Consider the following 16070-nt stretch of genomic DNA (forward strand, 5'->3'; position numbering starts at 1 on the left):
AGAGATTTGAAACGCAGTGGAACCCACTCATAGCGAACTGAGACGGCCTCTGTTGAAGCAGAATGAAAGTCTCAGATTCTGCACATGTACACTCTATTTGATGAACCTCCACTTAGGCCTTGACTTCACTCCAAAACTGTACCATGCGGGAACATGGTTGTGAAGAACGGAGTTAGCTGATGCAGTTCTGACGGTGACTTTGCATTCAGTGTAGAGCAGAACAAATTGTATAACTCACGTCCACTAATGGTGATTAAACCCTGGGTAGCTCTGCGGCTGAAAGGGTTTAATCATGATTAGCTGACACCAGGCTGAGCACACTTTGTTCTGGTCTACACTGACCTCAGAGTCATGGTCAACATTGAGTTTGCTAACTTGAATCTTCAAGTGCAGGTTGGCGTTTCACTTAGCTCAGAGATGCACACTGAAACCCAGTGTAGAATTCCTGCTGGGTTTTGTCTCCAAAACCCCACAACATTTTGGCTTATGTAGGCATCATAGAGGTGGAGTGGGAGGAATGTCACATGTCTTTGGGGCTGCAAAGGACCTGTGCACCCTACTGCAATAGTGCTGCAAACTCGTGTCATATTTATTGCATTACTTAAAGCCCCAGCTCCTGGAGATAAGTGATTATGTGTAAATCTCAGCTATCATTTCTGAAAGAGTAAGTTTCTAGCCCTCATTATGGTGGCAGAGAAAAGCTTGAAAATGTGCAACTGAAAGTCTCAAACCCAGAAGATCCTAAAAAATGTAATAATTTTTTTAAAGCTCATGATACTCAAGCTAATGTCATGATTTTTTTTTTAGTCTGACTCATGAGTATCAAACATTTGGGGTTGGCAATATTGCAAGTAGCAATTATGTACAAAAGGGCTGGATTAAGTGTGGGCACTACATGCTTACGCCTGAGGTCTCAGCTCCCAGAGTCAAGTGATTATATCAGAATTGAAAAAGGGAAAGTTTCTAGACCTCATTGTTGCCAATAAAAGCTTGAAAAACCAGGCTGAGGTTAAGGGTATGTCTACACTAGAAATGCCACAGCAGCAGTGTAGACACTTACTACAGTGAAGAAAGGGATTCCTCAGTCGCTGTAGTAAATCCACCTCTCTGAGAGATGGTAGCTAGGTTGACGGAAGGATTCTTCTGTTGACCTAGCGCTGTCAACAGTGGCCCGGCTTAGGTTGGCTTAATTTTCCACACCCCTCACTGATGTAGCTAGGTTGACCTATGTTTCAGAAGTTAGACGAGCCCTAACTGATGCACTGTCTGCCTAAGTCCAGATCTGCACCAAGTTAGGTCAACCCAACTACATTGCTGAGGGGTGTGAAAAATCCACCCCCCTGAACAACGTAGTTAAGCCAACCTAACCTCTGGTGTAGACAGTGCTAAGTCAACGAAGTGTGGCAGGAGGAGAAGAATGCAGCAGACTCATCCTACCCACCCACCCATCAGATTTACCAGTGTAGCTGGGATTTGTACTGAAGGCCCCCTATTGCCAGTCCTGGTATGGAAAAAGAGGCCCATGCTGCTGCTGCCGCCTCTGGGGTGGGATGGGTCTATTGTGGGGGGTAGAGAGCAGTATAACACCATGGGTGCAATGACAGTGGGGGTGGGAGGCTGTGGGGCAAAGGAAGGGCTGTGGAGAAGGCCGGGTCTGGTGGTGAGCCTAAGGTATGAGATTGCCTTAATCTGGCCCTGGCACACATTCATAGGTGAATACAAAAATTAGTGGTTGCTGAGTACTCACTGGCAGCCATCAGCCAGCTCCTTCTCTTTTTCCCCCCAGGGCCTACCATCCACCGGCGGCCCTGCTGATCAACTCCTCCCCCTCCCTTCCTCCCAGCGCCTCCTGCCCGCCACAGTCAGCTATTCCATGGCATGCAGGAGGCACTGTGGATGAGGGGGAGGAGCAGAACTGGGCAGGAAGAGGCAGGGCGGGGATGGAGTGGGGGTGGGAAGAGGTGGGGCAGGGTTGGACCTTGGGGGTGGGGCTGGGACCTAGGGTGGAGCAGGGGGTTGAGCACCCGTGGGGCTCAGAGGAAACCAATGCCTGTGCACACATTTGTTTTGTGTTTCACCAGACCTGAAAAATCAACTGGAGTCTAATCTCTCTTTATTGCTGAATGTGCTCTGGAGTTATCTGCAAATGTTCTGAGGAAACATTTCCAGCACCTTGTTGTTTGTGGATAGTTTTCTTGCTGACATAGTGGTGATTTCGGAACAGAGCACTGACCATGCTTCACGTTAAATGACAGAGATTAGCCTGGGTCTATGACCTTTGAGAAGACAAATCTGAAACATAAGAATAGAGCAAACTCAGATCTGTGTCTGCCTGACCCATCTCTGTGGGATGACAGCCATGCAACAGATCTGGGCATGAGCATACAGCACTTAGGAAATTCCAACTAGTTCATAATGCTGTGGCATAACTTCTCAGTGACACAGGCTACAGCAAACACATCAGATGTGTCCTCCACTCGCTACATTGGCTTCCCATAGAATTTTGAATGACATTCAAGGACTCAGTCCTTACTTTCAAAGCTCTCTATGATTGTCCAAAGTTCCAGGACAAAGAACTTGGTCAGCAACTATGCTCCTCTGGCACAATGGAACTCTCAACAATAAGAGTAAAGTTCATTGGTGTGGGAGATTGAACCTTCCCTGGGGAGTGGTTTGAGACTGTGGAACAAACTCCCCACGGAACTAAGGACCATCACAAACTGCATCACTCACTGTTCCAAGTGCAAGGTCCATTTCTTTGACTTTGCCTTCTCTAACATAAACACGCAGCAAGAGGTGTATTTATATTAAACAAAAAGTGAAAACCACCCTACCAAAACTGTACCCTCCACTCCACATGCTTCTCCCTCTGGGGAGCAGATGAGAGAGCAAATCACACATGTGTAATCATGTTTTTAATGAACACCTGGAAGGTATCACTATATGTCACTGACCATCAAGGCTTGCCCTAGTGGTTTGGGAATCAGTCCTGTTTCATGTATGAAATAGAACCAAAGACTCCTACAAAGTATCCTGTGGCTAGATATGTGTACAGCACTCTGGATGTCGGACTTCATTGCTAATTACGCACAACAGTGTCTGACTACATGTAAACATACCAGATGTGTCCCATTTTCCTGGAATGGGTTGAAATCAGCTGCAGGGGTGGGGCAATAAATTGGAATCGGCACCGTGTGACCCTAAGGAAACAGCTTTGACTTGCTGCACTACCTGCCATTGAATCATTTCACAGAAGTCTTTCATTTTCCGATGAAAAGAAGGCCCGTATATGGAATTCATTTTGTGGTGATTCTTCACGTCTCTAATAAGAAGCTCTCTTGACTCCGCAAGTAACATCCAGGAGAGGCTGGTGTTTAGTGCTTAGCAGGGTCGGCGTCACTAAAATCTCCTCCTTAAGCAGACTTGATTAGCAGTGTGTTACTCCATTTTTATGCTGCTATACCTCCCACTGAAGTCAGTGAAGTTACACCAGCATGAAACTGGAGTAGCACAGTGGTGAATCACATCCTCCTCCTGGATGAGAAGACATCTGAGCCTAGAGAGGTTTTTTTTCTGGATTATTTTAGATGATTCCTGTAAACTAGGGTTACCATATTTGAACATTCAAAGAAGAGGACACTCCATGGGGGGGATTTGCTTGTGCCCCCTGGCCCTGCCCTAACTCCACCCCTTGCCTGCCCCCATTCCAACCCCTTACCCAAAGTCCCCGCCCCAACTCCGCCCCCTCCCTGCCCCATTGGACTCCTTCCCAAAATCCCTGCCCCGGCCCTGCCTCCTCCCCTGAGCGCTCCGCATTCCCCCTTCTCCCCCCTCCCTCCCAGCCACGCAAAACAGCTGTTTTGCGGTGCAAGCACTGGGAGCTGGGGGAAAAGGGGGGAAATCTCTTGAGTGATCAACGTTCACTTTCTTTCTCGAGTGATCAACATTCACTCTTTCTTGAATGATCAATTCTTCTTTGGGGAAAAATAATAATGGCAAAATTCTGGACGTTTTTAGATATTTAAAAATTCCTCCCAGACAGCGATTTAAGAACCAAAAAGCTGGACATGTCTGGGAAAATACGTATGGTCACCCTAAACTGATTGTACATCTGCCAGGGGAGCCCACCTCCCATATAGAAAGCCCTGCTCTCATGGTAACTGAAGGCATCTGTGGAGGGTTGAGAGCTTTACTAAAGCCTATATGTGCAGCATTCTCTAAATGAGGTAGAATGGAGGTTTCTAGAAGGTGTATCTTGTGGTACAACTAAACAATAAATTTACCATGAGACTGCTCACGAACCACCATTGTTCAGTTCTTGGTCTTTAACGTTATTATAGGGTGGATACGTTTTTTGATGACCTCCACTTTACACAAGAAAGAGAGCTAATTTGAAGGTCTTGCTAGATATCTGGTATATCTTTAGCTCACCTATTTAATACCAAACCTGTCCCCCATACAATATTCCAATTTTGCATGTATTAATAATTGACAAAATCACAGGCTCCTTACAGTTCCTCTTGATGCATTGTACTCTGTAAATATAATTTATAATACTATTTTGGCACTGTTTAATTATGTCTGGGTAGTCCCATGCTTTTTCATAGGGGGAACCATATCTTAATATTAATTATCTTGTGGACTACTTCCCCTACTGTTTGCGATCCCTTAATGTCCCTGTGGCAGCGACAGCAATTGCCTATATGGGAAAGGAGTTAGTTGGAAATACTATCTTTTAATACGATATAGCAACTAGAAATAAAGAGGAAGGGCTGACACCATGTGATCAGTCATCTCTCTGGGGATAACGGACCAGATGGGCATTCAAACTGTCACACCGAGGTATTTTGGATAGAGCAAATGAAAACATTTTTAAGGGAAACTCTAGTTCTTTGATTGTTGTCCATTAGGAATCGATGCTAGAAAAAAACAGTGAGGAGCTGGTTTCATGTGGCTTTGAATAATTCAGGAACAAAAGCAATTGCAGGAGACTGCTTGAGGAAAATAAATAAATAAATAATTATGAAGCATCTGGCTCAATCTAGCTGCCATAAAACAATGAGTAATGGAGAGAGATCCTTCTATCAAGTGCATGATTTAACATTTACCCTGTAGAAGCAGGAAACAAGAGTTTTCTCCACCCACTAACTTCTCCCTAACAGCTAAAGCTCCCGGCAAGCTTATTTTCTTTAATTAAAAAGAGAGTCCATGTACAGATAACATATACACCAAGGGAGAGAGACCAGCAATCTGATTTAACTTGGGGTGATGGGAAAAGCAGAAATTGGTGTTATGTAAAATTAAAGTTGCTGCAAAGATTAATAAAGAAGACAACCTGTTAGCATGGTACTACTGAGTGATCGAAGATAGTCATTCTGGGTTTATAAAATATGATCCCATGTTTTACAGCTCTGCTTCATATCTCATAGCTCATGTTGTTGATTCTGTTAAGTGGAGCTGTAAACACAGTATATTTGGTCCTCAAGAAGCCTTTCAATTCATATGGCAAAGACTTTTGGGGGATGGGAAGAGTAGCTGACCTGGACTCCACTAAGGGCATGTCTACACCAGCAATGCCCCTCTGCCATGTACATTGGCCAGATTGGACAATCTCTACACAAAAGAATAAATGGGCACAAATCAGACATCAAGAATTATAACATTCAAAAACCAGTCAGAGAACACTTCAATCTCTCTAGTCACTCGATTACAGACCTAAAAGTCACCAATATTACAACAAAAAAACTTCAGAAACAGACTCCAACGAGAGACTGCTGAATTGGAATTAATTTGCAAACTGGACACAAACTGGAAGGGGAAACTCAGAGGCAGAGTGTGGGGGTACTGCCCGGGGGCAGAACCCCAGAGAAAGGGGCACTGGGGTCTGTGAGGGACATGGGACGCACAGCTCTGGTGATTACTGGCCTGCAGAGTGTGCTCCATGCTGGAAAAGAGCTAATTCCCAATGACCAGCAGGAGGTGCCGCAGGGGTAAGTCTGCTCCTTTACAGTATGGTAACACCCATTGTTTCATGTTCTCTGTGTATATAAAATCTCCCCACGGTATTTTCCACTCCATGCATCTGATGAAGTGAGCTGTAGCTCACGAAAGCTTATGCTCAAATAAATTTGTTAGTCTCTAAGGTGCCACAAGTACCCCTTTTCTTTTTACGGATACAGACTAAGACGGCTGCTACTCTGAAACCTACAGCAGCAGGTGCCTAGTGTAGTTTCTGAGGAGGGTGTCCTTGGAACACTTGAGAATGCTAATTAACACGAACCTAACCCAATTACAGTTGTATAAACACACTAAGCAGCCACTGGTGGGTGTGTCAGAGTTACACTCCATCAGCTTTGTTTGCATGCACTTTCAGAGTAGGAGCATAACACTTGAATAGCACTGAAATCTGCTCACAGCACTTAACTACATTACCTTCTCCTCCCCTCCCCCAGAGAATTACCTTTTAAAATGCAAACTGAAGAGATCAAGAGCGTTATTATGGTAGAGGTTACTCTGAAGTACAAAGGGATCGGAGTCAAACTTTTGTGTTGCAGATTCCTTTCATATCTCTGGATAAAACTCTCCTATTATGGTTCCTCTTTTTCACTTAGTCAGCAAAATAGTGTTAACAATGCAAGAATCACTTGACTATATTTGTCTGCCAGGCAGTTTTCTTCTTGGAAGCTTGTGGAGGTGATCCCTTTCTTAAACAAAATATTGTCTAATATCCAGTAATATATGCACAGGGGACCAAGAGTAAAAATGCAATTAATCTTCCAATTACAAGGCAGATACAAATAATAAAAATGGTATTATTGTAGCCCCTACAAGCGGCTGTCATGAACCATGACCTCATTGTGCTAGGTGCTGTACAAACAGAACAGAGAGATAGTCCCTGCCCAAAAGAGGGTGCATTAGTTACTCTAAACTATTTGGAGACTAGACTGATGTTACAGTCATTGGACTAAATTAATCCAAGTCCCTGAAATCTATGAAGTTTTCATCAGGGATGGCCTTAACTCTATCTCTTTGATGTGCCCATTCCCTTGGAATCCGAGAGAGAATTTGGCCTATTCTGTCCAACAAACCACTTGATTAAATGACCGAAGCTTTTAGTCACTTTGTCAAATTGCCATTTCACTCAGGCACTTAGTCAAAGAGTTTAAAATATTATGATGTTTCTAGCCTGATTTTCTTGAAAAGCTGTATAAAACAGGCACTCAGACAGACAGACTACAAAGTAATAAACAAGTGGTTAAACTGGCAATGAAGCTTCACATTTGATAAGTTTGAGTTCTTCTTACATGTTTCTTATATACTGAATGATAAAAATTGTGGAAGGGATATTAAACTTCTATGCTTCAGGGTTTAAGCCAGTCTCAAACTATTGGAGAGTGGGATGAGATTTAATGTTGGGAGCAAATTATCCCACATCTGCCTCCTGCAGTGCGCTTATAGCTTCTCCTGAAGGATCTGTTACTGGCCACTGTTGGAGACAGGATACAAAACTAAATGGACCTTGGATCTCGTCCCTGTCTTATGTTTCTGTAGACATTGAATATATATTCCATATGAGAGAGGCATTTGAGCATGTTAAAACATTACATTTTTTCTGAATTCCTTTTGCCTTATTTCATATGTTGCAAGTGAATGCCAAATCACTTGAGATATATGAAAGCTATTCTTTAGATGTAGTAAATCCTGCTGAACACAAGCTGCCATTGTTCCACATTCTAATAAATGCAAAATCAATCTCTCTACACTCCTGGTACATCCATCAGTTTGTCCTCCATATTACTCTTCTCTCTTGATTGCTTTTGGCATTGGAAGAATCTTCAAGAAGATGACCTGTGTTACTTCTGTCTTAATATGTCTTCCAAAGTTTCTGAAGTGATTTGTGGTCATGGTAGATCCTCCTTCACTTTGATCACTTATTCCCTGGTAGACTATATGGTTATCCCTAGTTATCCCACATGCTCACAGTACTAGCTGTTACATCTAGGAGACAGTGTAGCAGCCTATTTACTTCTCTGGGCCACCACTTTCTCAGCCTACATTGCTCACTATGGAGTTACTGATCAGGATTTTTTTTCTTTTTTTGGTGCCTTTCTTGCAGTTCATGGCTCTTTGTCATTCATTAAGCTACTCTTTGCTTCTACCTATCTTCAGTTCTCCGTCTAGGTCTTACACTGCAGTCAACATAGTAACATTTGACCTTATTTTGGCTTTAGTCAGTTTTTTGTTGCCGTCTTGGTGAACTGCAAAGCGAAAATGAACATGTAATACCAGATTTATACGTGGAACTAAGCCCTATTAATCAGGCTGTGTATGGCACTGCGCACAGAAATAAAATCTTGACAAATTTAGTTAAAAATGTCTTTCACTTCCTGAAATCCACTTCGTTTTTCCTCCAGCATTGTCAGTATCCCGGGATGTAAAATCACAAATAACCGGGATGAATCCTGGTCCCATTGAATCAATGGGAGTTTTTCCATTGACTTCAGTTGGGCCAGGATCTCATCCTGGAAGCCTTATTGTAACCCATATCTGATGTCACAGAATGATGCGTTCTGGGATATCTTCAGTGGAAGTACCCTGAGGCTTTCAGACTGGGAGGGAATGAGGGAGAAGAGTTTTACTGAGGTTGGCTAACATTTATTTCTGGGCTGAATATCCCCGGTTGGATTTGTGGGGTTAAAACGAATGTTCAACTTTTGCTTTGCAATTCACCTTTAATGTTTTTCTGCCATTCAGCAGAACATGCCTGTCATGCACAGTAGTACTTGTTATTATTCCCACTCCACCAATGTCCAGGATTCATGGGCTAGGAAGCTCTTAAGCTCTTATTCTGAACTCTTGGACCTCACACTGACACCATGAAAAGCCATCCTTCTGACATGACAAGCAGTCCTGTGGTTTCTGGGCATTGCTGCATTTGAAGTATCTCATAAGTCTATGCAGTGTAATGGGCAAAGTTGCCTGGCTTGAAAGATATTCTAGACCTAGCATCAGAAGGTCCATTGGGAAAGCAATTTATCAACACAGATGAAAGATGGCATTGCTATTTCCTCTGAGATGAGAATAGCTGAAGGGGCTTTTGACACAGTGGGAGTAGCTTGGGGGGCAAAGGGCGGGGGCTCACCCATCTATGCACTTTGTAAGTATCCCTGCATGGGCCAAGTTGGGAGACAGTTGATTAGGAGTGAATTAAGAAGGGGATTCATCTCGTCAGCTGGGACCTGTTAAATGGGAGGTATGAACGGAAAGGGGAGGGCTGGAAGGAAGGGCAAAGAAGTCCAGAATCTCAGAGTGGTGAGACCTGTCTTCCCACCCTTTCACCCCATGAGAAACGTTGGGAAAAACTTTATGGTGATGCAACATGGAGGTGCATAAAATGTTGTAAATAAAGTACGCTATGGTAAGAGTATGTGAGGGCTGCTTGCAAAAAGAAATTCAGGGTGAGGGAGCTCCGACTCCCGTGACTTGGCCGCATGTAGAAAAGTGAGGTTACCTCTTGCATTGCCAGTAGTATATCACTGGAGTAGTATATTGTTGAAAACCGCAAAACTTTCGACTAAAATGAAAAATCTTAGTCAAATCCATTTTTTGTCCAAAAAAGTTTATATATATATTTAATCAGCTCTAGTCAGTGGAGACACAAATCCCAAATCTCCTTTCACCAATGCCAGTCTCTTATATCGGAGTAATGTCATTGCTTTCGTTGGAGTTAGTCCTGGTTTGCCCCAGTGTCAGTGAGAGGAAAATCAGGCCCATGCATGTTGGCTCTGACCTAGGGTATACCTACACTTTGAGCTGTCAGTGTAAATTCCAACATGAGGAGACATTGGATTGAGCTAGCTCACTAAGAACAGAGTGTAGCCATGGTGGTGCGACCGGTGGGAGGGGCGAGCCGCTCTGAGTATGGCCCTATCTGAGACCCTAAGCAAGCACTGGGGGTAGCCTGCTCCTCCTGCCAGCCATGCCACTGCAGGGACATTCTATTTTGAGTGTGCTCGCTCTGTGAGAGTTCGCGCGGGTATGTCTCCTTGAGCTGGGAATCACACCCCCAGCTCGAAGTCTAGAGGTGCCCTTAGCTCTCATGTTGGTTTTACACCTGTGTAACTCCACTGCCTTCTAAAGCTATGCCTGATTCTCGTGGATGTGAGAGCAGAAGGGGGCTTTCTCATGGGGACCTTTTAATTAAGTTCTTTCTTGTTTGTTGTTCTCAATATAAACAATTATTCTGGCTGAAAGTATCTTTGTATGGGGAAACAGCAATTGAGGTGTATGCTCGAAATCAAACATTTTGGCTCATAATCTGAGATGGCGGGGGAGGGGGGGTCCTTAACTGACATACACCCAGCAAGCAATTCTTCTCACAATTTAAAGCAACTTGAAATTTAGCCCACTGCCTCTGTAAAGTCTGCTACTTGTTAACGGAGACATGTTAGGAGGAGGTGGGGGAATTAATTCACACAAGGAATTATTGTTAAAATAAAGGTAATGGGGGCAAAGCTTCCATCCAATATCTAATTAAATTTTTCCTAAAACAGTAGATCCATTTATAATATGTGAAGCCTGATTTTGTTCTCATAGGAATGGGCTTTTATTTTATTTATCCTTATAAAATAAGGATTTTATTACAAATATTTATTTACTCCTATTGCCACTTGCTGGTTTTATATTTAATGGATGTGCAAAGCTGCAGGAGAGCTGCAGGGGAGAAAAAGCCTCATGGGGAACCCTTTGTGTCTGGATGAATTGGAAAAACAAACTCTAGGGTGTTCATTTGCCATGAATCACTTTTCACATCACGTGTGTAATATGAATGAGGCGTCTGTGAATCTAATTCCCTTTGTCCCAGTAGTAAAGCAGATCAGTACGATAGAAGAGGCGCAAGGCCAGCAAAGCAACCAACTTGAAAAGGCAGCACCATTCAGTGAATTCATTTTCAGCTATTTCAGTGCCGTTTGCTCCTTTTCTTTTCAACAGATTTAAAGAACAAACCTACAGTCCACAGGAAATGCCTCTGTTAAGCATGTCTGCTGCAGTCTAGCTAAGCATGGTAGCAGCTTTCGACAGCCTGATTCCTTCCTACTGTCACACGGGGTCTCTTGTAACTCTAAGTGGGAGAAGAGAAAACATGCACCTCCACAGCCAAACTTTACCGTAGGAAAACAGTAGATCAATGCCATGACAGCCTGCTGCCTTGATTTCACAAGAGGGGTAAGGAGGATGAAAATTAAAGGGTTTTGTCTAACTTCAAGATAAAAATCCCAGTTGCGCAACCTTTTTGTGCTAAATTACCTCTATTTTTGGCAGTTATTTATTAATCTTTGGAGAATGTACATGATTTGTTTCCTCTCCCTGTTATCTTTGATCTCAGCAGGAGGTTTTAATGAAGCAAAAACACTGCACGACTAAGCCAATTCCAACTAGAAAATCAGGGCTTGCTCAGAAACTTAACGCTTTCATTCATCACCTGGAATAGGAACTTTCCCTGGTATGCAATAACAACTTTATTGTCCTTGTAAATATAAAATGGAATTTTAAAGATCTCACCACAACTTTTGTAATATATTTCCAAATTCTTCTCCTTGCAGACTGTGTGCGTAGGCCATGCTGTGCTGAGACTGGGATAAAACAGGACTAAAATGAGAATGGCAGCATTAAGCATCTTCATGGTGGTGATGGTGCGGTAGTCTCCGTAATTATTTCTCTCTCTTGTCATGAAGGCGAGGAGGGTAGTTTTCCACTTCCTCTCTCCAAGGACTGTGACAACTGTAAGAGGTTACTATATTAACCGCCTGCACAAGGATTAAATGATTCAATACAGGCTCACAGCTTGAAACAACGTAGTGTAAGCAAGTGGCTAATCAGAATTCTGAGTGTGTTAGTTCCATATGTTCAGACTTCTGCTTTCTGTTTCATGTTAGTTTACGCTAATGACGAATGATCTACTGACACCGACTCATTGGAAAAGCTCCAGTCCGCAGCCTTAATTCTTTGTTGAACTAGATAAATAGTTATTTATCTAATTCCCCCTGCCCCCCGTTCCATTCTCATGCTGTAGTTGGGCACTTGGGGCTCAGAGTGTAAGACAAGTTTAACTTGGCATTTCAGGCTGCAAAACACTGAAGGCAACATTCATAGAATCGTAGGACTGGAAGGGAGCTCAAGAGGTCTTCTAGTCCAATCCCCTGCACTCAGGGCAGGACGAGGTATTCTATTCTCCCACCCTTACTCACAGCGAGTAATACCTTGCTGTATGAGTTGCCAGTTTGCTTTCAATTAGATTGTTTGCAAAGGAAGGTACTATTCAAGGTGAGTTAGGGTTGCTGGCTTTGTGTGACACCTGGAGGTAGAAAATGCCCTAATCTGGCACGCCTCTCCCTTGAGTTTAAATTCCACTTGGATGTAAGCTCCACTTTCTGAATTTTATTGTCACTACATTTATTTTAGCAGTGAGTTTCTTTGCTAAAGAGAACAGAGCTTTGTTGTTCAGTAGACTCGATTCCCCTGGAGCCGGAGCCTTAGGAACACAGCTTCAGGAAGCATTCCGTTACTTTTGGCTGTGCTAAAAATTATTTCTGGTGTGCAATGATGACTCACCTTTCAAGTCCTGATTTAATTATTTTTGGCATTGCATTGATTAACATTCCTCCTTTGCCTCTCTTTTAAGCCAGAGCTCTGGATTTTTCCGCATGTGTACTGACTGCATACATGCACACTATTGAAGTTGTAAATTTGTAATCCAGGCGAATTGTTTCATACAACGTGGCATGTGTAAACTGGCAATTGCCGAAGACAGTAAGGAATACACAGGATAGAAGCAAGGGCTGCTTTAGCTCCAGCAAACATCTGTTGGGTTTGAGAATCAAGATTTTCAATTGGCTTTCAAAATTCAGTTGCTAAAGCAGGAATTTTTTGGACTGAAGCATAACTGGGAAAAAGCTTCAGGCCAAACTCAGCCCTGCAGCAGGTAGGTGCAAGTCTATGGAGTTGAACCAAGGCTGAACTTGGCCCTGTGGTTTGATGGGCTTGGTAAAATATTAGGCTGGTTCACCGCATCTTCCCGATTTCAAATCCTGCAAGGTGGCATGTATGTTCGATTAATGAGCCATGCCTTTAGAAAAGTGGTGCTCTGCTTTGTTTGTCACTCTGCTATTGAATAGAGTTGCAGGGGGAACAAAAAAGAAGCACATATATGGTTGAGAAAACAAAAATGCATGCAACAAGTTTATTAGGAAGTAATAGTTAACAATGGGAACCCTTCGGTTCAGCAACTCCTGGGGGTGAAATCTTGGCCCCACTAAGGTCAAGAGGAGTTTTCCCATTGACTTCAATCAGTCCAGGATTTGAACCTTGATGTCTTTTTTTAAAAGCCGACATTTCAATTACCAAAGCTGGCCAGTAAGATCTGCAAGGTCCAGTGTTATGCCACCCTCTGCCTGCCCTAATTTTTTGGGGATTAGTCACAGCTTTTTTTCTTTAAAGGAAGTTTCCAGTCCTGTTCACTGTGGACACTCTTTAAAATATACACTCACGTTAACTTTCACCCTTACTAGTATGTTAACTGGCACTGTCCTTTGTTTAAAAACTCGTGTGTGTTATGGCTCCCCATACAGCCCATGCAAGCCAGATGTGAATCATGTGGTTCAGGCCCACATCTAGTTTTGCGTTCTTTAGGCACTAGTATAATAGTAAAGCATGTACTCTGTGGCCAGGTTCAGAACCCAGGCAATTGTGCTTAGTGCAGAACATGCACACTGCCCAAGGGCGGGGTTGCTATAGATCGGTTTGGTTTGATCGAACAATTAATCAAACACACCCAATAGCAATGTCTGATTAAAGCAAAAGAAATTACACAGGCAACGTGATAGGGAAACTGGGTCTGGAATTAGTGGTGTACAGGCTGTGGTTAATTTTGATTGTTACACAATCAGTGTGAACCATTCCAAATAAAATGCTGTTCCCACTGAGAACTACGTACAGGGGAAACTTGGGAGTGTTCCTCTATATTCAGTGTTACTGCAATTTGCGAAGTGTCATGGATAGGAGCTGTTAAAGCACAACCGTGACTTCTCAAGCCAAACATTATGAATGATCATAATGGTGCTGGTCCTGAATTTCATTCTTTAATTCAAGATGCTTGTGTTCTTGCTTGTGTTCCAAAAAGGATCAGAGTGCTAACTGGTCAGAAATGGTTTTCCCATCCTGTGAAAATTTTCGAGATTAAAAAATATTCCCCATTCCACAGACTTTCTGGATTTTTTGTATGAAAAAATTAGAATAAGAAAGATCCCGCACCCCAGTGGTCAGGGCACTCACCTGGGATGTGGTAGGGAACAGGAGAGAGACCCCAGGATAGTCAATAGCCCAAGTGGTCAGGCACTCAATGAATCAGGTGGATCAGGGAGTTGAACCTGTGCATCTCACATCCCAGTTGCAGACTATTTCTGGGGTGGGGGAAATCCCTTTCTGTCTCTGACTCTAAATTCTGTCCCAGGCCTAAGAAACCTTTCTGGTGAAATTTTATCAAAACTGATATGTTTCCACAACATTTTTTGTTTTTGATGAATCAGCATTTTCTGATCAAAAACTATTTCATCAAACAATTCCCAACCGGCTCTAGTCAGAGGGCTTATTCTTTAGTCTTGGGGGGGGGGGGGGGGGTTGTGATTATAGGATTCATTGCCATAGTGGGATATGCAATAATTATTTTTTGTTCATGGCAGTGCTGTAATGCAATAGGTGCTTTTCAGACATGCAAGGATGGATGGTCCCCCCACTGAGGAGCTCACAGTCCACAGATCAACAGACTTGGGGGAAGCAGAGCAACAAGCAGAGATTTTGCTGGTACAAGTCATCCTGCTTCACTGAAGGCAGGATGACAAGTGGTTCTTCCAGAGACTTAAATGTGGCCGGGATAGGACAGGGGCCTTGCGGATGAGCTCAGGAAACTCAGACCATGCACAGGGAACCATGTGACAAAACGGTGCCTCTCTCTCTAGATGAAGCAAAATCACCCTTTTCTGACACCGTCCTGTCACTGGCTCTAACAGTTACATCTGAAAATCATTTGTAGGTGCCTTTGGAATGTACCAGGTTGTACCAAATAACAAGTATTTTATAGACAAACATCCTGGAAGGGACACACTGACCCTCCTAGAATGGGTTTTATTACCAATCCCATCTCCTCTGTGGACTACTCCTTCAAACATGAACAGCCCTCCCAGACTCCTATGACTTGTTGGATGAGAAGCTGTGTCTGGTCAAACAAGCAAGTATGTACCCAGGAGTTTCTGTGGGCTTGTGCAGATGCTTCTGAAACCAGCTCCACAGTGTCTTCACTTCTATTTTTAGTGAGTATAGCTAGCCTGGCTACACAAGCTGTCATTCGCACCCCCAGCTGCAATGTGGATGTATCCTTGGTTTCCATCTGAGAGCCCTGCAGAGCCAACACTGCTAACAGGAGTAAAGAGTAGTAAACTTACACTTGTCGTTACTCCTTTCTATGTAGATTCTTGTACCAGTCACTCATTACTGTAGTATGGAGCATCTTCCAGTAGCTTATTAAGTGACATGACTAACATTTCTCATATTGGTTCGCTCTCTCTCTCTCTCTCATCCTCTCCCCAGCATGAGAATTGTGTGTGCAGGGCAGTGTTTTGTTTTGTTTTGTATTTTTACATGGGCATGCAGCTATGTGGTTAGGTTAGAAATGACAACAACAAAAAAGTGCATCTTGTACTTGGAGCACAACGTTTGTGATGTGACTAAAACGAGCAGAGATAACTATATATTCAAGGAACTGAGACGTTAAGAAGGTGCCATTTTGAATTAGTGTCTGAAGACATGTCCTTTTTTTGCTGGTATCTCGCCCCTTCAACCTTGTGCCCTTGTGAATAAAGGAAGAGGCTGGCAGGGAAACTGAGACTTACTGTTGCTCAGTGCAGAGACTATACCAAATGCATAAATTTAAGTTGTGCTCACCGGTTGTCAGCTCTGCTTGCTCACAGTGCAAAGATTCACAGGCTCAAGGCCAGAATGAAATTTTGACCTTTGAG

General features: G+C 43.2%; 1 protein-coding gene across 1 annotated transcript in view; it reads right to left on the reverse strand.

Moving 5' to 3' along the window:
* The window catches only part of LY86 (lymphocyte antigen 86), a 33819-nt gene extending 21901 nt beyond the window's left edge, over positions 1 to 11918 (reverse strand). Inside the window, exon 1 of the mRNA XM_074943175.1 lies at positions 11563 to 11918. Coding sequence (XP_074799276.1) covers positions 11563 to 11731 — 169 coding nt within the window. The 5' untranslated portion in view covers positions 11732 to 11918. The remainder of the gene's footprint in view (positions 1 to 11562) is intronic.
* Between the last annotated feature and the right edge of the window lie 4152 nt (positions 11919 to 16070).

The sequence above is a fragment of the Natator depressus genome, chromosome 2 (assembly GCF_965152275.1).
Source record: "Natator depressus isolate rNatDep1 chromosome 2, rNatDep2.hap1, whole genome shotgun sequence".
NCBI lineage: Eukaryota > Metazoa > Chordata > Testudines > Cheloniidae > Natator > Natator depressus.